Source organism: Rattus norvegicus, chromosome 17 (genome assembly GCF_036323735.1).
Source record: "Rattus norvegicus strain BN/NHsdMcwi chromosome 17, GRCr8, whole genome shotgun sequence".
Classification (NCBI taxonomy): Eukaryota; Metazoa; Chordata; class Mammalia; order Rodentia; family Muridae; genus Rattus; species Rattus norvegicus.
Window position 1 is genome coordinate 26,047,019 of NC_086035.1, and position 15,482 is coordinate 26,062,500.

General features: G+C 42.8%; 1 protein-coding gene and 1 long non-coding RNA gene across 29 annotated transcripts in view; one reads left to right on the forward strand and one right to left on the reverse strand.

The window, feature by feature from the left end:
- Nucleotides 1–5,355, reverse strand: LOC120097954 (uncharacterized). The gene is made up of 2 exons (XR_005495902.2): nt 4,870–5,355; nt 1–1,092 (listed from the first exon to the last, which is right to left on the reverse strand). It is a non-coding gene; the product is annotated as an uncharacterized LOC120097954 (long non-coding RNA).
- Slc35b3 (solute carrier family 35 member B3) overlaps nt 5,231–15,482 on the forward strand; it is a 26,438-nt gene continuing 16,186 nt past the window's right edge. For 17 of the 28 annotated variants that reach the window (XR_010058863.1, XR_005495896.2, XR_010058864.1 and 14 more), the window contains exons 1-3: nt 5,231–5,360; nt 10,019–10,300; nt 11,589–11,710. Coding sequence is in view for 18 of the 28 variants with exons in the window: in XM_006253853.5 (XP_006253915.1) it covers nt 5,316–5,360; nt 10,019–10,300; nt 11,589–11,710 (449 nt within the window). In the remaining 10 variants the exon portion in view is untranslated. The other 11 variants (XM_039096468.2, XM_063276389.1, XM_006253856.4 and 8 more) reach the window with 8 other exon arrangements.

Genomic DNA, 15,482 nt, shown 5'->3' on the forward strand with positions numbered 1-15,482 from the left:
TTGCAATTCATTGCATTCTTTTTAAATTTATTCATATCTTCTTTGAGATCACTAAACATTTTTCAAAAAACATTTCTTTGTAATTTCTTTTATATCACTGCTACTGCAGGCCGTCGCTATGAGATTAGTGATTTTTGGAGAAGACAGTCTTGGCTTCTCACATTGGTGTGGGTGGCATTTATGCTGGGTTTTACTGGTGCAGTCTGTTAGCTAAAACTTTCTTGAAACCCTGGGTTGAGTGCGCATTTGTTAAGGTGCACGGCGTTTCCTCTGCTCTGTGGGTCTTGACTAAGCGTTGCTGGAGAGCATTGATTGGTGTTGACTTGTGGATGGAGCAGCCGTGGCTGATCTTGGCTTACTAGGGAGACAAGGCCTATGAATTCATAAGCCATAATCACTACCATGAGTGCACTGATGCTGTGCATCTTCTAACCTCAAGGACTATGGCTCATAAAGTGTCGTAGGAACATTTGTAAGGGCTGGGGTCATGTTTCCTCTAACTATGAGCCAGGGTGTTTAAAGAGTATGGCGCATGTGTACCGGGTGTGGGTGGGTTTTGTCTCTTCACTCGCTCAGTTGGGGAGTGCACATAGAGGTAGGGATGTGTACTGGAGGAAGGAAAGGAGGTGTTGCCTTTAGCTTCTCCAACTGTGGTGGAGGAAATTGTGGTTGGGTGCTGGACACCCTGAAACATCCAACATGCTTGACGAGGATTTGTCTATTGGAAGGCAGAAATCCATTGTAGGGAAGAGGGTTGGGAAACTCCAACCTATCCAGTCAGTGCAAATGCCATGTGATGAAAGTTCATACAGGAGGAGGAAGGTCCACTGCCTTTTAACCTGTTTGTGTGGGGTGGGTCGAGGGCAGTGGACCTGTACAGGAGAAGAATAAAGAACTCTAAGCTGACCAGCAGGAGCAAGCAGCGCTCAGCAGACTATGCAGCAGGGACTCATCCAGGCTGGATGCTTGCTTACAGGGAGCAGAGTATGCTTGGGAACTGGAAGGTCTGGACATCTCTAACCTATCCAGGCAAGGTGCTTTGTGGGAAGCCTGATGTAGAACTCTTCTTCCACAGAAACCAGAACTTCTGACCTAGAGAAAGAGGTGACACAAATTCTGTTACCGAGCCATTGGAACTCCCAATGAGAAGAGCTATTCCTTTTCTAAGTTTCGAATCTCAGGCTGTGACTACTCTAACTACTGGAGAGTACATTCTTCTGGTTCTGTATCTCAGACAACGGCATCAGCATCCTGCTAAGGTCTTTGTTCCTGGTGAAGGAGCATTGTTGGTACTCTAAGAGGATGCTCGCCTAAACCAGTGACATTCAGGTGTTAATGTGTGGCAGAACCAATGTATCCCTTAGTTATATGCCCCATTGTGTCGTCTTCTTACCAGGAGTGTTGTCTGTGGTCAGTGGTGGTCTGTCAGAAATGTGTGTATGTTTATCAGATTAGAGCACTGGCAGAGGGACTGTGAACAGAACAACTTCAAGAGTGCTAGCAATTTCCTTTAAGGCAAACTACTGATCTCTATACAGGAAATGCTTTTGAGATTTCAGTCCTGATAAAATTACACCCACTTCAAAGGGCAACAACCTCCATAAAGAGATTTGGAATGCCTTTCTTCTGAATGGTCTCTCCCTTATCTACCTTCTGCTACCTGCACACTTCTGTCTCAAAATTGTTGGTTGAGATAACCAAAATAAGAATATGTTGAACCTGGGCCAATAGGACTGTGCTGTGCTGTGTCCCTATGCCTGAATTTTTAATTGTGTGAGAATCATTACATCAAGGAACATCTAGATTCACAGAACTCACCAGAGCAGAAGGAGAAAGAAATAGGAAAGTCAGATATAGTCAGATATAACAGAATAATTATGCACATCAAGGCCAACTGAAAAGCAGTCATGCACAAATGAAATCTATACAGCCGTTGTCCAGGGTTAAGGTTAGGAGAAATGGGACCAACTTTCTTTTGCAAAGAGCTGTTGCAGGCTACTGAGATGTCTCCATCCCAGTCTACTGTGGACAGTCCCTTATTTCTGATGGCAAACCCCCTGGAGGGATGTGTTCCTGCTTCTCAGGGTCCCAGATGCCATTCTTTTTTTACAAGGAGCTGCTGTGGGCTTCTGAGATGTCTCCACCCTCGCCTGCTGCTGCTGATAGTCCCTGTCACCATATGCTGTCCCCAGCAAGAAACAAAGTAAGCTGCAACCCTTTCCGTCAATCACGATTCCTGCAAGGCTGGGTCATTAGTGCAAGCAGGATAGTTTTTCTAAGCCTAGAAACAGTTCGTGCATGCAGACTCCAGTTATTTTCATGAAGGAGCCAACTGATCTTGTTCTACGTTACTAATGGAGGATCTGCCAGCTCATAACCACATAAAAACTTGCATTCTTGTAGAACCTCACTTATTTCACAGCAGCTGCAATTGGAGCTACTTGGAGAGGTTTACTAGAGTCCAGCAGTGCGCATCGTGGCTTACCTAACTACTGCAGAGGACCAAACAACTCATGGCAACCTCCCCATATGTTTAAAGTCTTTGCTGACAATGCTACCTCTGAATTTCCTAAGGACAATTAGCATCTGATCTCAGAGGCTTATTTTGGGAACGTAGTAAAAGAATGACCAATGGTGAGCAATGCCTTGGGGAACTGTGAAAGAAGCTCCAGGAAAAAAAGGCAGAGGGCATTTTACAGTCGGCATACTTTGTCCCCTGGATTGTTATTGAACATAGTTTGGTGCATCCTGGGACAAACATTTCCATTCGAATTTTAAGACATGTTTGTTCTTGTTGGATGTTAGATCATATAGAACCCAATCTGGATACGGCCTTCTTTCCTTGCTTTCATGCTTTTCCAGAGATAATCTATAATATGTGTCAGGCAATTGTGTTTCAATTGCTTTGTCCTGAGAAAGTTCTGGGAAAGGGCTGCTCTGTTAATATTTAGTATGTGCTTACCGACATTTATTTACACGTTTTTCTGGTCATGTTTTTCTGAACTCAAACAATCCTTGCTTGGATTATTGCTTTCTTTGGTTCCACTCATGTGCTTTTGTACAAGGAAGCTGGAATAAGAATATCTACAGCATTACACCATAGTCGGCCCCATTCTTTCCGTTCCTCAGAATCCCAGGTCCAGCAGACAATATCTGCACAGATTGGCTGAAAAGTTGGCACCTCGCCATGGAGAAGAAAGAGAACACTTTGGGTTGGAGAGATGGCCCAGCTGTTAAAGGCTAGGTTCACAACCAAAAATAGAAGAGAACACCTTCTGAACAATTTTCAAGACTGCCTAGTAATGAAATCTCTCAATTTCCTTGTATGTGCAATTAGTATCCAATTTCCTACCTTGGACTCTAAGAGGTAGATCATTTCTAGAGCTTCCACCTGCCCCTTCCTAGCATCAACGGTCAGCACAGATCAGCGAAGACCTTATCTGTTGTTAAGCACAGGAACATCACTTATTCTCTGAAGGATGTTGGGGACATCCTTGTGAGACAGACTACGGCCAGTATACCTTTCACCACTAGGCCTCCACTTTGAGTCTTTAACATCAGTATCAACTCAGCGTCTATGCCCAATGGCCCTTGGTGACTTGGTGCTCACCACAGAGTAAGCCCGAGTGCAAACAGGCTCAAGTGCACTGGGAGACGAACACTTACTGAAAAAACTCACAGTGGCAATACAGTATTCTTCGCCCAGTGTCGTGGGACCTGTTTCTCCCTCAAGGAAAGAGTTTGGGCATGAGGTTAACTTTTGTGGGAGCAGTTCCTTGGTTCTTCTGTTTGTTCTGTGGTTAGTCAAAGCAATCAACATGCTGAGACTGCACGTCTGTCTTCACATGAAGAGCATGCATTTTTCATGAGTCCACAGGCAATGGTAACCCCTTTTCCGCTCTAGCTTTCTGGCTGGTCCTAACTGCAGTCCCCTTGCTCCTATTGGCAAACAGGGCTGCTCTCACCTGCAATTCTATCACTAACTTCCTCCGTAATTCCACAACAACAGCTGGTAAATGCTTCATTTTCACCCCCAGTGGATGTACCTGACAGCAATGTGCCAAGCCAAAGGAGCAGGGAATGTGAAGCATGAGGCATGTTGTGCCTGGCCCGGGTTAGATGAACTCGAAAATGTTGTTTGGATATGACCCATCAAGAACAAGTTGCAAACCATGGGAAGGGTTTTAGGTTTCCATGGGATGGTAAAAGCCATTAAAGGGTTGTGAGCAAAACAGCATCAGATCCTGCCGTTGGGCAGAATTAGGCTGTAAGGAAGTACAAACAAAATAGGCTACTATGATTGCCCAGAGAAGTGGATAGACCTTGACCCCTCCTGTATTCCAGGTTTATATAATAACCATTTACCTTCTCACCTGTGTCCTCTAATTCTTTATGGGCAGGAAGCCCTTAAAAGCTGTTTATAAATTATGCTAATGAATAACCTACACATATGCCCGTTCAACAGATGTTTGATAAATGTTTCTTTTTGGCTAACAGTTGTTTTACTATTTGCTATTGTTGAATGACAGAATGACATCTCTAAACCGGCTTTATTATTCTCTTTAGGATTTTTTTCTTTCCTTCTTTTTTTCTTCTTTTAGCTTCAACTTTCAAACAAAACTGGCTTAGCAAGGTTTGTATTTTTAATCTGTCTAGCTGGACCTTTTCCCCCTCACCGCTTACAAGCTTCACTCACAAGGCACAAATGTTTCTCTTCCTGTGTAATTCTTGTGAAGTTTTAACACTTATATGCAACAGACTGGACTGTAAAATTTCTGTTGACACTATCCACCTCTTTTCCTACCAAAGCAGACTCTCGAATATTATACTGGTTATGGTAATCGTAAGAACTTTTATCGCCAAACCCACCTTGGCATTTTCTTCTTTGTATCTCAGTAACTGTAGGTGAGCTCTCAATGTGGGGTAGTTTATGATATTTGGAGATCAAATATCATAGATCTTTTAATATTTGTCAGACTCCAAGCTAGGGATTTATGTTCTAAGCAGTGAGTGGCCCGTCAACACAATCCTGGTTAATTTCTGGCCAATTACAAAGCATCATCACTGTAAGGGCATGTGACGTCGGTTCCCTATTTCTTCAGTCCACCTTAGCCAGAAGGGCAGGAATGCGTCCTGGAGAACTGGAACAGGAAAAGGAATCAAGAAGCAACATCATTCTTTTGAATCAAAAGACCGAGGCTGGGGAAAGGGTAGCTCAGGCTGCTTAGATCCGGTTCGAACATTCTAAACTTGGTCTCCTTCCCACGCCTCGGCTAACGATCTCCTTAAGTCAACTGGGACGCAGACTCTACCAGATGGACAGGACCCAACCTCAGAATACGGAGGAGCATGCGCAAGAGGTAGAAACAGCAGAGGGCCGGCCAAGGGGGCGGGGCCGCACGCTGGCGCACGCGCAAAAAGACGCATAGGCGGAAGTGGCGCGAGGTGTCCGGCCTGTGGAGACCTTCCGGGAAGGTGGCGGCCGAGGTGGCGGTCGAGAGAGCAGGACCGGAGACAGGTGGATGCGGAGGAGGTGACAGCGGCTGAGCTGGGAGGGGGCCTTGCCGCGCGGTCAGGCGTCGTTAGGCAGCACTCGGGTGGGTGCCCACACGGTGTCTATAGAGAAGGTGTCGGACGCCGCCGTCGGAGTTGTCAGGGGTAGCAGGGGCGCGCGCTTCCAGGAAGAGCATCCTCCCCTCCTGGCCTGAGAACCCCAGCCCGCACTCCTGTAGCCTGCTCTCCGTGCTCAGAGACTCGGTCTCTCGGATTCCCTTGACTGTGTTTGCAGTTCAGAGCCACTTCCGGGTCTGTGTCCGGTCTCTCCGTTATCCAGTGTTTATTTGCCTTGTGGTGAATTGACTGTTCTTGCAGAGCTGTTAAGTTTATGTCGCTGAAATCCCAGTATATTACTTTGGGCTTTGCAGCTGAACTCAGAGTCTCTCTGTGCTCTCTCTCTCTCTCTCTCTCTCTCTCTCTCTCTCTCTCTCTCTGGCTTTGCAGCTGAATTCTCTTCCCCTCCCTTCCTCCCTTCCTTTCTTGTTTGTCCATCTTTCTGTCTGTCTTTCTTCTTTCCTCCTTCCTTTTCTCTTCTTCCGGAAAACCACTGAAAGATTTTTATTAGTTTGCTATCAAGAGTTGTTTGTTTTGTCCTGTTGTATTTTAAAGAATAACATCTGCCACTTCTACACTAGATTGTCAGAATCCCGAATTTTAGCTAAATGTTTCTCTTACAAGTGATTTGAAATAGTTTGAATCTTGGAGGGAAAAGACACTGACAACATTTGAAAAATGTTTTTAGATAACATCACTTCTGCTTAAAGTCTACTTTAAATCCTAATGTTAGCCCTTGAGGGGAAAGGAGTTTCAGAAATCACCAGTCCCTCACCCTTTGTGTGATAAGGTACAGAAGAAATCACAGAATTGTTTTTCTGCTCTGTGATCTCACTTCGCACCTGGAACCCCCTTGTGGGAGCCGGGGAAGCTGGGACTTTTCCAGGCTGTGCACATGATACGTTTTCTTTGCTTTTCAACTTTGTAATAGAAGGCTTTTCTCTTTCACATTAGAAAAAGACAAGGGTAAGAGCTAAGGCGAGGCCAGGGAGATGGCGCAACAGGTAGGAGCACTGGAGGCCAAGTCTGGTCCTTAGAACCAACAACGTGAAATGACAGAGAACCAGTTCCCAGAAGTTGTCTTCTGACCGCCACTTGCCATCTGGGACATATACACACAGACTTGTATAAAGAAATAAGCTTTTATTTCAGTGTGTCATTGTAAGGCAACATCACCAGTTTCCGATTGTTTGAGTTTGTGTGTGTGTGTGTGTGTGTGTGTGTGTGTGTGTGTGTCCGTTTGTCCGTGTGTCTGTGTGTACAGTATGTGCTTACTCCAAGTACTTCTTTTAATTCCGTTTTAGCTGTTTATGTCTACCTTCAATGTGCTCAGTGTTGAGTTTCAGGAATGACCTGAGGCAGCGATCCACTTGCATGGTTTCTTTCTCTTTTAGTTTCAGAGGTTATTGTGAATTTCTAAAGCAAGATATTGACTATTTGATATGAAAACTTTTAATTCTGTTCTTGAGCTTTTGTTTGTTTGGGTTGTTTGAGACAATATCTCTGTAGCCTAGGCTGGTGTTAAATTCTCTTTGTAATTTAGGCTTTTCCCCTGTACTGTAAGGACTTTGTCCCTGTTTGTTTGTTTGTTTTAACATTTATTTGTAGAGTGTGTGTGTGTGTGTGTGTGTGTGTGTGTGTGTGTGTGTATGTGTACATGTACACGAATGCATTTGTGGATATGTGCATGAGAGGGATCTTATGGGAAGCTGAAGCTAGAGTTATAGATAATTGCAAACTTCCTAATACAGATGCTGGAAACCAAATTTGGGTCCTCTGCAAGAGCAATAACCTTTCTTAACCCCAGAGCCATCCCTCCAGTATGGCTCTGATTCTTTAGATAACAATACCAATTATTAATAATAGAAACAGGAGTGAGATTGCAAGCATCGGGGATCAGAGTTTGAGAGTAGCAGAGGCCTTCCTCAATCATGCTTTCTGACCAGTGTTCACTGTAATGTAGCGTAAAGCTGCACACTAAATGCCAGACTTAAAGGGCAGGTTTTGTTGTACTGAGACATCATGTTAGCCGTGACAGTGAATTCATTCCCTTGGTCATCACAAGGGCTTGGTAGGGGATTCAGGAGAGATGAGTGTGGCGTTGAACACGTTTTAAAAGGGTAATGCTGAAGGCATTCCGTGGGCATGCAGCCTAGAGCTGCAGCTCCTAAGACTGCCAGGAAATGTGTAGGAGTGTCGATGTGGTGGAGGAGAATGGGGTGGAATCACATTGATCACTTGTTTGTTAGAGCACAAGAGAATCTGTCAGTTTGATGTCTTACTTCTTTTGTAGTGGTGGGTGATAGAAGAGACATTTGTGGGGCAGGCTAGGTGGGAAATCCAGATCCCTGTTCCCTACTTCGTGTCAGGAGGGTGAGTCAACTTAATCGTGCCAGACCACTTCAACAGTGTTTCTGAAAAGTTGAATGATAAAACCTAACATCCCTGGGCTGTCACACTGTGTGGTGCACACTTTTACATTTATCTCCTAGATTCCGCGGAAGCTCTTTAATCACTACATTTTACTTTGCCCAGTATAGATACAGAACTGGACTCTCGGAGAGGTTACTTTGCCCAAGACTCCTCAGGTGGCTCCATAGCTCAGGCCTCAGTTCCCAATCATGGGGTCCTTCCTGTACTGTTAGCTGTAGTTAGGTTGATGCTATGTACTTTGCATTTTATTCAACTATAAACATTTCAGAAGAGAGCAATGTCGGGAAAGAGTTGGCTTCTGGAGAAATATTCCAAGTCAGTAAAAGTAGTAAAGGGATTTTATGAGACTTACTCTGTATATTCATGTTTCCCTACCTGTAGCATCATTATCTCCATTCTCCTCCCTGGTCTTATGTGGATTCTCAGTCTTGCTAATCAAGACTAGTCCTTTCAAACACTGTGTCCAAGTGAGGGGTGCTGTGAGCTAGAGTTTGAGAATGGCTGTCATAGGTGTATCCGTTTATTTGTTCTCTGGTATGGATAAAAAAATGTGTGTTAGATACCAAGGTGCAAAGACTAGTAAGGTTTGCTCTTGCCTCTGTCTTCTTCTAACCAGAGGGATTAATGAAGGGTGTCACAGCAGAGAGGGAGTGTCAACCCTGAACTTAAATCTGATCCAAAGAACGAAGACACCAAGCCGAAGGGACACCATGAACAGGAGGGCATTTGGGAATCATCTGGACTCAGGAATAGATGAGCGAGTTAGGCCCTTTACTGAAAGAAATGAGGGAAGAGAAGCTCAGAACGTATGCTTGTTTAAATTGTGCCCTGTGCTCTATGCACATAGAAAGCAGGCCAGAACATTTTCCCCTCAGCACTGAAACACAGGGCAGTGGGAGGCAGGCAATTTAAAACATGGCTTATCGTGACAGTTCTGTTTCATGGATGTCCTACATTATGGCATAAGAAAATCCTACAGAGCTACAAATGATTGAGGCACAGCAAGGGAAGGCAGAATAAAGAAGGTACTTAAGCATACGGCATGCATATGTTTTGGTGCTTATGTAGTACTAGTTTGATTGTACACCGACTCTTGCCCCCCATTGGTCTGACTAATGAGGTCTCCTTCATGTCAGCAGCTCCGCTAACTAGAAGCAGTCACATGATAGTTTATTTTCTAAGTGAAGCTCCTGCCAAAATTGTTCCCTCCTGCCCTCACATTTGCACTCCCTGAAATGCCAGCAGCGAGACTGTTTAGGAAGACGGCCCTTCCTTCCTGTGCGTGTTCCATGATTCTGCACTTCTTTAGTGTTTACATGGAATTCTCTATTTTCCATTTATGTGAATGCATAGGGAAACTGACAGTCATAGGTGGTGCCTTCACATATTTTGGCCAACAAAAGATGATATATTTTCTGCCTTTTCCAAAGACGTTAAAGTAGAATGGTTTCCTCCATGGTAAGATGGTCTTCTTAGTCATGATGGCTCATGCTTCTAATCATAGTGCTCAAGACGCTACAGCAGGAGGACTGTCGCTTCATCGCCAGCCTGGACTATGCACATTTTTCTTTAAGCCTACCGAGTGTTCTAGCTAAATCTCACACCTCGGTTTCACATTTATGTGTAAAACTTGAGTAGCAAATAGACTGTATGTCAGCCCTTAGACATCACCCTTTATTCTTTTACATAATCTGAGACTATGTTACATCTTATTAGAGTTAGATATACACTAGATGATAAACACATACTACCATGTGTAGTCCTAGTTTGGGTTGCTATGGAGATGAATATGATGCTGTCCAATGCTGCATGAGTATAGGGGATGGGTTCTTGTATTTGCCTGTGTGGGTGGTAACACCGATATCCAGTAAGTGAATGTTAAGTCCATACATTTTAAAGTGTACTTGGGATTATTACATGAATCTGATACTCCATAGACAAAGTAGTTTACCATAACTGCTATTCCCTGCTCTAGGCCCAGCCAGCAAGACGGGGCCCAGCAGTGGAGAAGAGCAGAGACAAGGTTGCAGGCCTTGAATGCGGCAAAGCAGAAACCATGGACCTCAAGTTCAACAACTCCAGGAAGTATGTCTCCATCACTGTGCCCTCCAAAACCCAGACAATGTCGCCACACATCAAGTCGGTTGAGGACGTCGTGGTGCTGGGCGTGAACCTCAGCAGGTTTAAGAAGCTCACACAGTTTCTCATATGTGTGGCTGGAGTTTTTGTGTTTTACCTAATTTATGGATACTTACAGGTAAAAAATAGTCATTTATCAATAAGACTGTTAGTGATTTGTCACTTACTGTCCATGTTGGTTTTGAGTACTTATTTTCACCATAATATTTTTATATGGGCTACAGGGTGACTCTAGCTTGAGATGTTTATAGAATAATGGCCTCCTAAAGGGGCTGCTAAGAATAAAGATCAGAATCTGCAAATTAAATATCTTAAGTTGGAAAGAAATTTTACGAAATTAAAACTATGAAAGTAAACTTGTAAATATTTAAGGAATAATTGTGGTCATGTGTTCATCTTTAAAATGTATTCATTTACTTTTTATGTGTCTGAGTTCATGTCTGTTGCCCAAGGAAGCTAGAGGGGCCCTTGCATGCTCTGGAATTGGAATGGAAAGAGGTTGTGAGCTGCATAGATGCTAGAAAGTGCACTGGGCCACCTCTCTCTCTGCCTCTGTGTCTCTGCTGGGCGCTCCCCCCCCCCCCCACACACACACTGATTTTTAAAAAGGCAATGAGTTAGGCATTGGTTAATGTCCGCTTACTGATTTGCTAACATGGCCAATTAGTAACTAACATACATGTTTTTTCGTAATAAAATACCTGTATTTAAGAGCTGGGAATTTAGCTCTTTTCATAGAGCATTTGCCTCGTATGCACTAAGGCCTGGGCTCATTTCTCCACACTTCATAAACAGGATGGCAGTGCACACTTAGAATCTTAGTGCTGTGCACATAGAGGCAGGAAGATCAGAAGTTCAGGGTCACTCTAGGTTAGGTACTGAGTTTGAGGTTAGCTTGTGTACATGAGACCTTGTCTCAAAAAAGCAAAGGGAAGGAAGAAAAGAAGGAAGTGCTTACATGTTGTGTAGGGAAATTAAACACCTACTGTACAAGGAAGATTTTTATAGACTCTGACACAGAATTTTGAAAACGCTGAAGTTTGAACCATTTTCCTATAGAGAAGCAGCTTGTAGATGCCTCGGTCTTAGTGACATGCACTTTGCGTGTAGGTTCTTAAATTGGCCACCTGTTTTGTTTGGGGAAACTTTAATTTTGTTTTATTTTTATTTATTTTATTTTAAAAAGATTAAAAAATTTTTAATGGAGAAGCATAAGAAAATGTTACATTTTAGTTAGTTCTCTGTTGATTTGTATGCCTGTGTGATCTTATGAAGCCTTGTGATTTGGTAGGAATGGAGGTGGAATGGAGTTGGGAGTATGACTTAGTTTCTTTTAAAATGTGCTTAGAACATTGACTGGAAGTCCTCTCTGCCTCGAACCTAACAAACTCAATTGTCTTCAACAGGAGTTGATATTTTCAATGGAAGGCTTTAAGCCTTACGGCTGGTACCTTACTTTAGTACAGTTTGCATTTTACTCTGTATTTGGCCTAATAGAACTCCAGCTCACTCAGGACAAAAGGAGAAGGTATGTGATCTTTGGCTTTCTGGGGAGTTAACATTGCTCTCAGCAGTTGAATGTGGAAAAGAAAAGTCAGCTTGCTGAGTGTGCATGAGCTGTGTTTTCTGCTAACACCTGATCATGGGTCCTCATCACTATAAACTGCTACTTAAAATAACAAATCGATTTCTTTTGTGCACTGGTGAAAGGTAGATTCCCTGCTTTAAGTGCAGTGTCACAATAGAGCTCAGGTCAGTTCATGATTGAGCACACTCCCCCAGACACAGTGCTCAGGTACAAAGTTTCATAACTAGACCAAAAAAAGTATATACTTAGCACAAGATTCAATGTACCAGCATCCCAGAGTTTCCTAGTAGTTATTGAAGTGTGAATTACTGTTCTGTGGGCTATGTCCTGCTACATTGGGATGAAGTGTCTAGTAATTGAGATCTTTGTATTTTTAATTAGTTAATAGTCAGGGTTTCCTTCTGGCTTTCTCATGGACACATGTCATCATGTTGTTCTAGTTCATCCCATCCCCCACTGCATCCCTTAGCTTACCTGCTCTGCTCTTGACCCTCCCTCCCTCCCTCTCCTGCTTTTATGTCACAGGTGTTTACCCTGTCATGTTCCTCCTCTTCCCCACCTAAGATCTCTCCCTCATCCTCATTGTCCCCTGTCTACTTTCAAGTGCCTCCCCGTACATCACCTCAGGTACCCTACATGAGGGACAAGAGAATGGATACTAGCTCCATCTATTTTCTTGCAGGTGTCTTGATTCCATTTCCCTTCATGGCTAATAAAGCACCATCCATTACGTAGACACACCTTGTTTTCTTCATCTTTCACAGGTTGTCAGATGTCTAGGCTAGTTCTCTTACCTGGCTATTGAGATTAGCCAGGATGTCATGGATGTGCAGATGTCATGGATGTCAAGGACTTCTGCCGCACATCATCCTTTCAGTAGACTAGGAGTGGCAGAGCTGGGTCATGTGCTGTGATATTATTCTTCATCTTTTTAGGAAACCCTTACTGATTTCCATAGTGGTGGCACCACTCGTATTCCCACCAGCAGTGTGTAAACATTTCTCTTTCCCTCACCCTCTCCCGCACTTCCTGCCATGTGCTTTCTCTATGGTGACCATTCTGGCTGCGTTGAGGTCGACTCTCAGAGCAGGTTGAACCTGCATTTCCTTCATGGCTGAGGACATTCACCATGTTTTCAAATATTTCCTGGCCATTTACTTTTCTTCTCGAGGACTGTGTGTTCAGTTTCTTAGCCCCTTTCTTGACCGTTTGATTTGTTTTATGGTGCTTAAGTTTTATGGTGCTTAATTGAAGGGAAGGAAAGGATAATATAATTCTCAAGATTAATCTCTTGTCTGGCGTATAGTTAACACAGATGTTCTCTCTCTCTCTCTCTCCCTCCCCCCCTCTTCCCTCCCCCCCCCCCCCCACCTCACAGGCTATCTTTACTCTGGTGGCTGTTGTCCTTAGTTTTGTGTGATAAGGTTTATCTGCTCTTCAGAGTCTGTCCTGCAGGACTAATGTCACTGCCCACACTTGTATCTTGAAGTGCTTTCTCCTAACAGTTCTTATATTAATATAAACACCATGTCTTATATTAAGGTCTATGATCTATTTTTAATTTATTTTTATCCAGGGTGAGGGATTTGGATCTAGTCATTCTTTTACATGAGTATCCAGTTTCCCAGCACTGATTGTTCAAAGGGGTTGCCTTTTTCCCATTATTTGTTTTGACACCTTTGTCAAAAATGAGTTGGTGTAGTTGTGTGTTTCTATCTCTTCTATTCTGTTGTTCTAAATCTGTTTCGGGGTCCACTGTCATCCTTTTTATCAATACGGCCTTATAGTACAATTTACTGTGATACACCCTGCATTGTATTTTCTGTTAGGAGTGCTTCAAGGTCTGTTACACTGAAGAAAGACTTTTAGGACTATCTCATCTAATCGTGTAAAACATGTATTTGAATTATGATGGGATTGTGTTGAATCTGTAGATCGGTTTTAGTAATAGTTATTTTCATTAATTCTGCCAATCCAGTGTCTTCTTCAGTTTCTTTCTTTATCATCTGCAAGTATCATTGGAACAGTCTTTCAGGAACTCCTTGGTTAAATTTATTTCTCGGTTAGCTGTTTCTTTTTGTTGTTTTTGTCAGTTTGTTTTTTCTAAACAGTTGTTAAGTGGAATTTTCTTCATTTCTTCCTTAGCAGGGTTGGTTTTGGTTTATAAAATTCATATGAAGAATCTTCTGGTGAAGTCTTTAACTTCTTTAACTATAGGGTCATGTTGTATACAAATAAGGATGGTTTGACTTCTTTCTTTTGTGTGTCCTTTTTCATTTTATGTTCTAGCTAAAGAATGTATGTACTTTTAAATTTTCAAATTGCACTGTGTGTGTGTCAAACAGTGCAGAAGGAAGGAAGAGAAAGCTTGAGTGTCACAACATGTGAGAGTAGTCTGTCTGAGGACAACTTTCAGGAGTCTACACTGGGGAACAAGCCCAGACTGCCAGCCTTTTCAGCAGGTGATTGTATCCGCTGAGCCATGTTGCTGGCCTCTAGCTAAGATTTTGAGCACTTTGAGTATAACATTGACCATAGGTTTGTCATAGAGAGCCTTGATTTTGTAGATGTCTTTTGTTCCTATCGTCTTAAAGAGTTTTAATCAGAAAGGAGTACTGAATCTTGTTCATGATCTTTTCTGTTTTCTACATCTATTGAAATAATCTTTTGATTTCTGTTCTTAAGATTATTTATATGGTAGATTACATAAATTTATGTATGTTGAGCTAATATATCTGCTATATCCATTTGAACAGTGGTATAGTTTAAAGTTTCCTTGTAGGTTTTAATTGGAATGACCTGTGTAAAGATGAGAACTGGCAGTAGGATCTCCTACTGTGTTCTACTCACACCTACGTGACTTTTAACGCCTGTTCATGTCTGTATGTAGTCCTGAGTCACAGTGTTTGCTGCATATTTATTCACAGTCGTTATAACTGCTGTTCAGTTGATCCCCTTACTACAACGTGCTGGCCTTCTTTTTGTTTGTCCTAATTTGATTTCAAGTTATCAGCTATCAAAATGCTATACCACCTTGTATGTGGTTTCCATTTGCTTGGTAGTCTGACTTCCATCTTTTGACTCTCAGTCTGTGGGTATCCTCCAGAGAGACGCTCCTTGGAAACATTAGTTTCTTTGTCTCTTCATTATTGAGGTGTAGTCTTCTCCATTTGAGGTCAGCTATTCTTAGAGATTTTATAATCACTGCAATTCTGTTGCTTAGATGGTTGTTCTTTCTCCCTCCTGTCAGGGGTTTGCTGTTTACTGCATCGGGCATGATGGATTCCTTCTGAGATCTCCTTTGTTGTCTGCTCCTCTGTGAAAGTCATACTCCCTTAGTCTCTCATGATGGAGAGTGTTATGGAGATGTGTATTATATTATATACACATCTTCCTGTGTATATAATATTCCTTTAGCTGTCTTCTGGAATGCTGCATTGGTGGTCATGAACTGCCTTGATTTGTGCTTATCTTCAAATATTTGTATTCCTTTATCAGTTTCCCAAGAATGCTGCTGAACATAGCAATGGGTCAGCACGCTTGAACTGTCACTCCATGCTTCCCTGACTCGAAGTCACTGATGAGAGAGAGGCCTGGTGTTACTCTGGTAGTTGTATCTCTGTAGGTAAGCTGATCGTTTCCTCTTACGGCTTCTAATCCTGTTTCTTTGTATTTCTGTTGTCCTGGCTGTTGTGTGTCAGGGAGACATTCT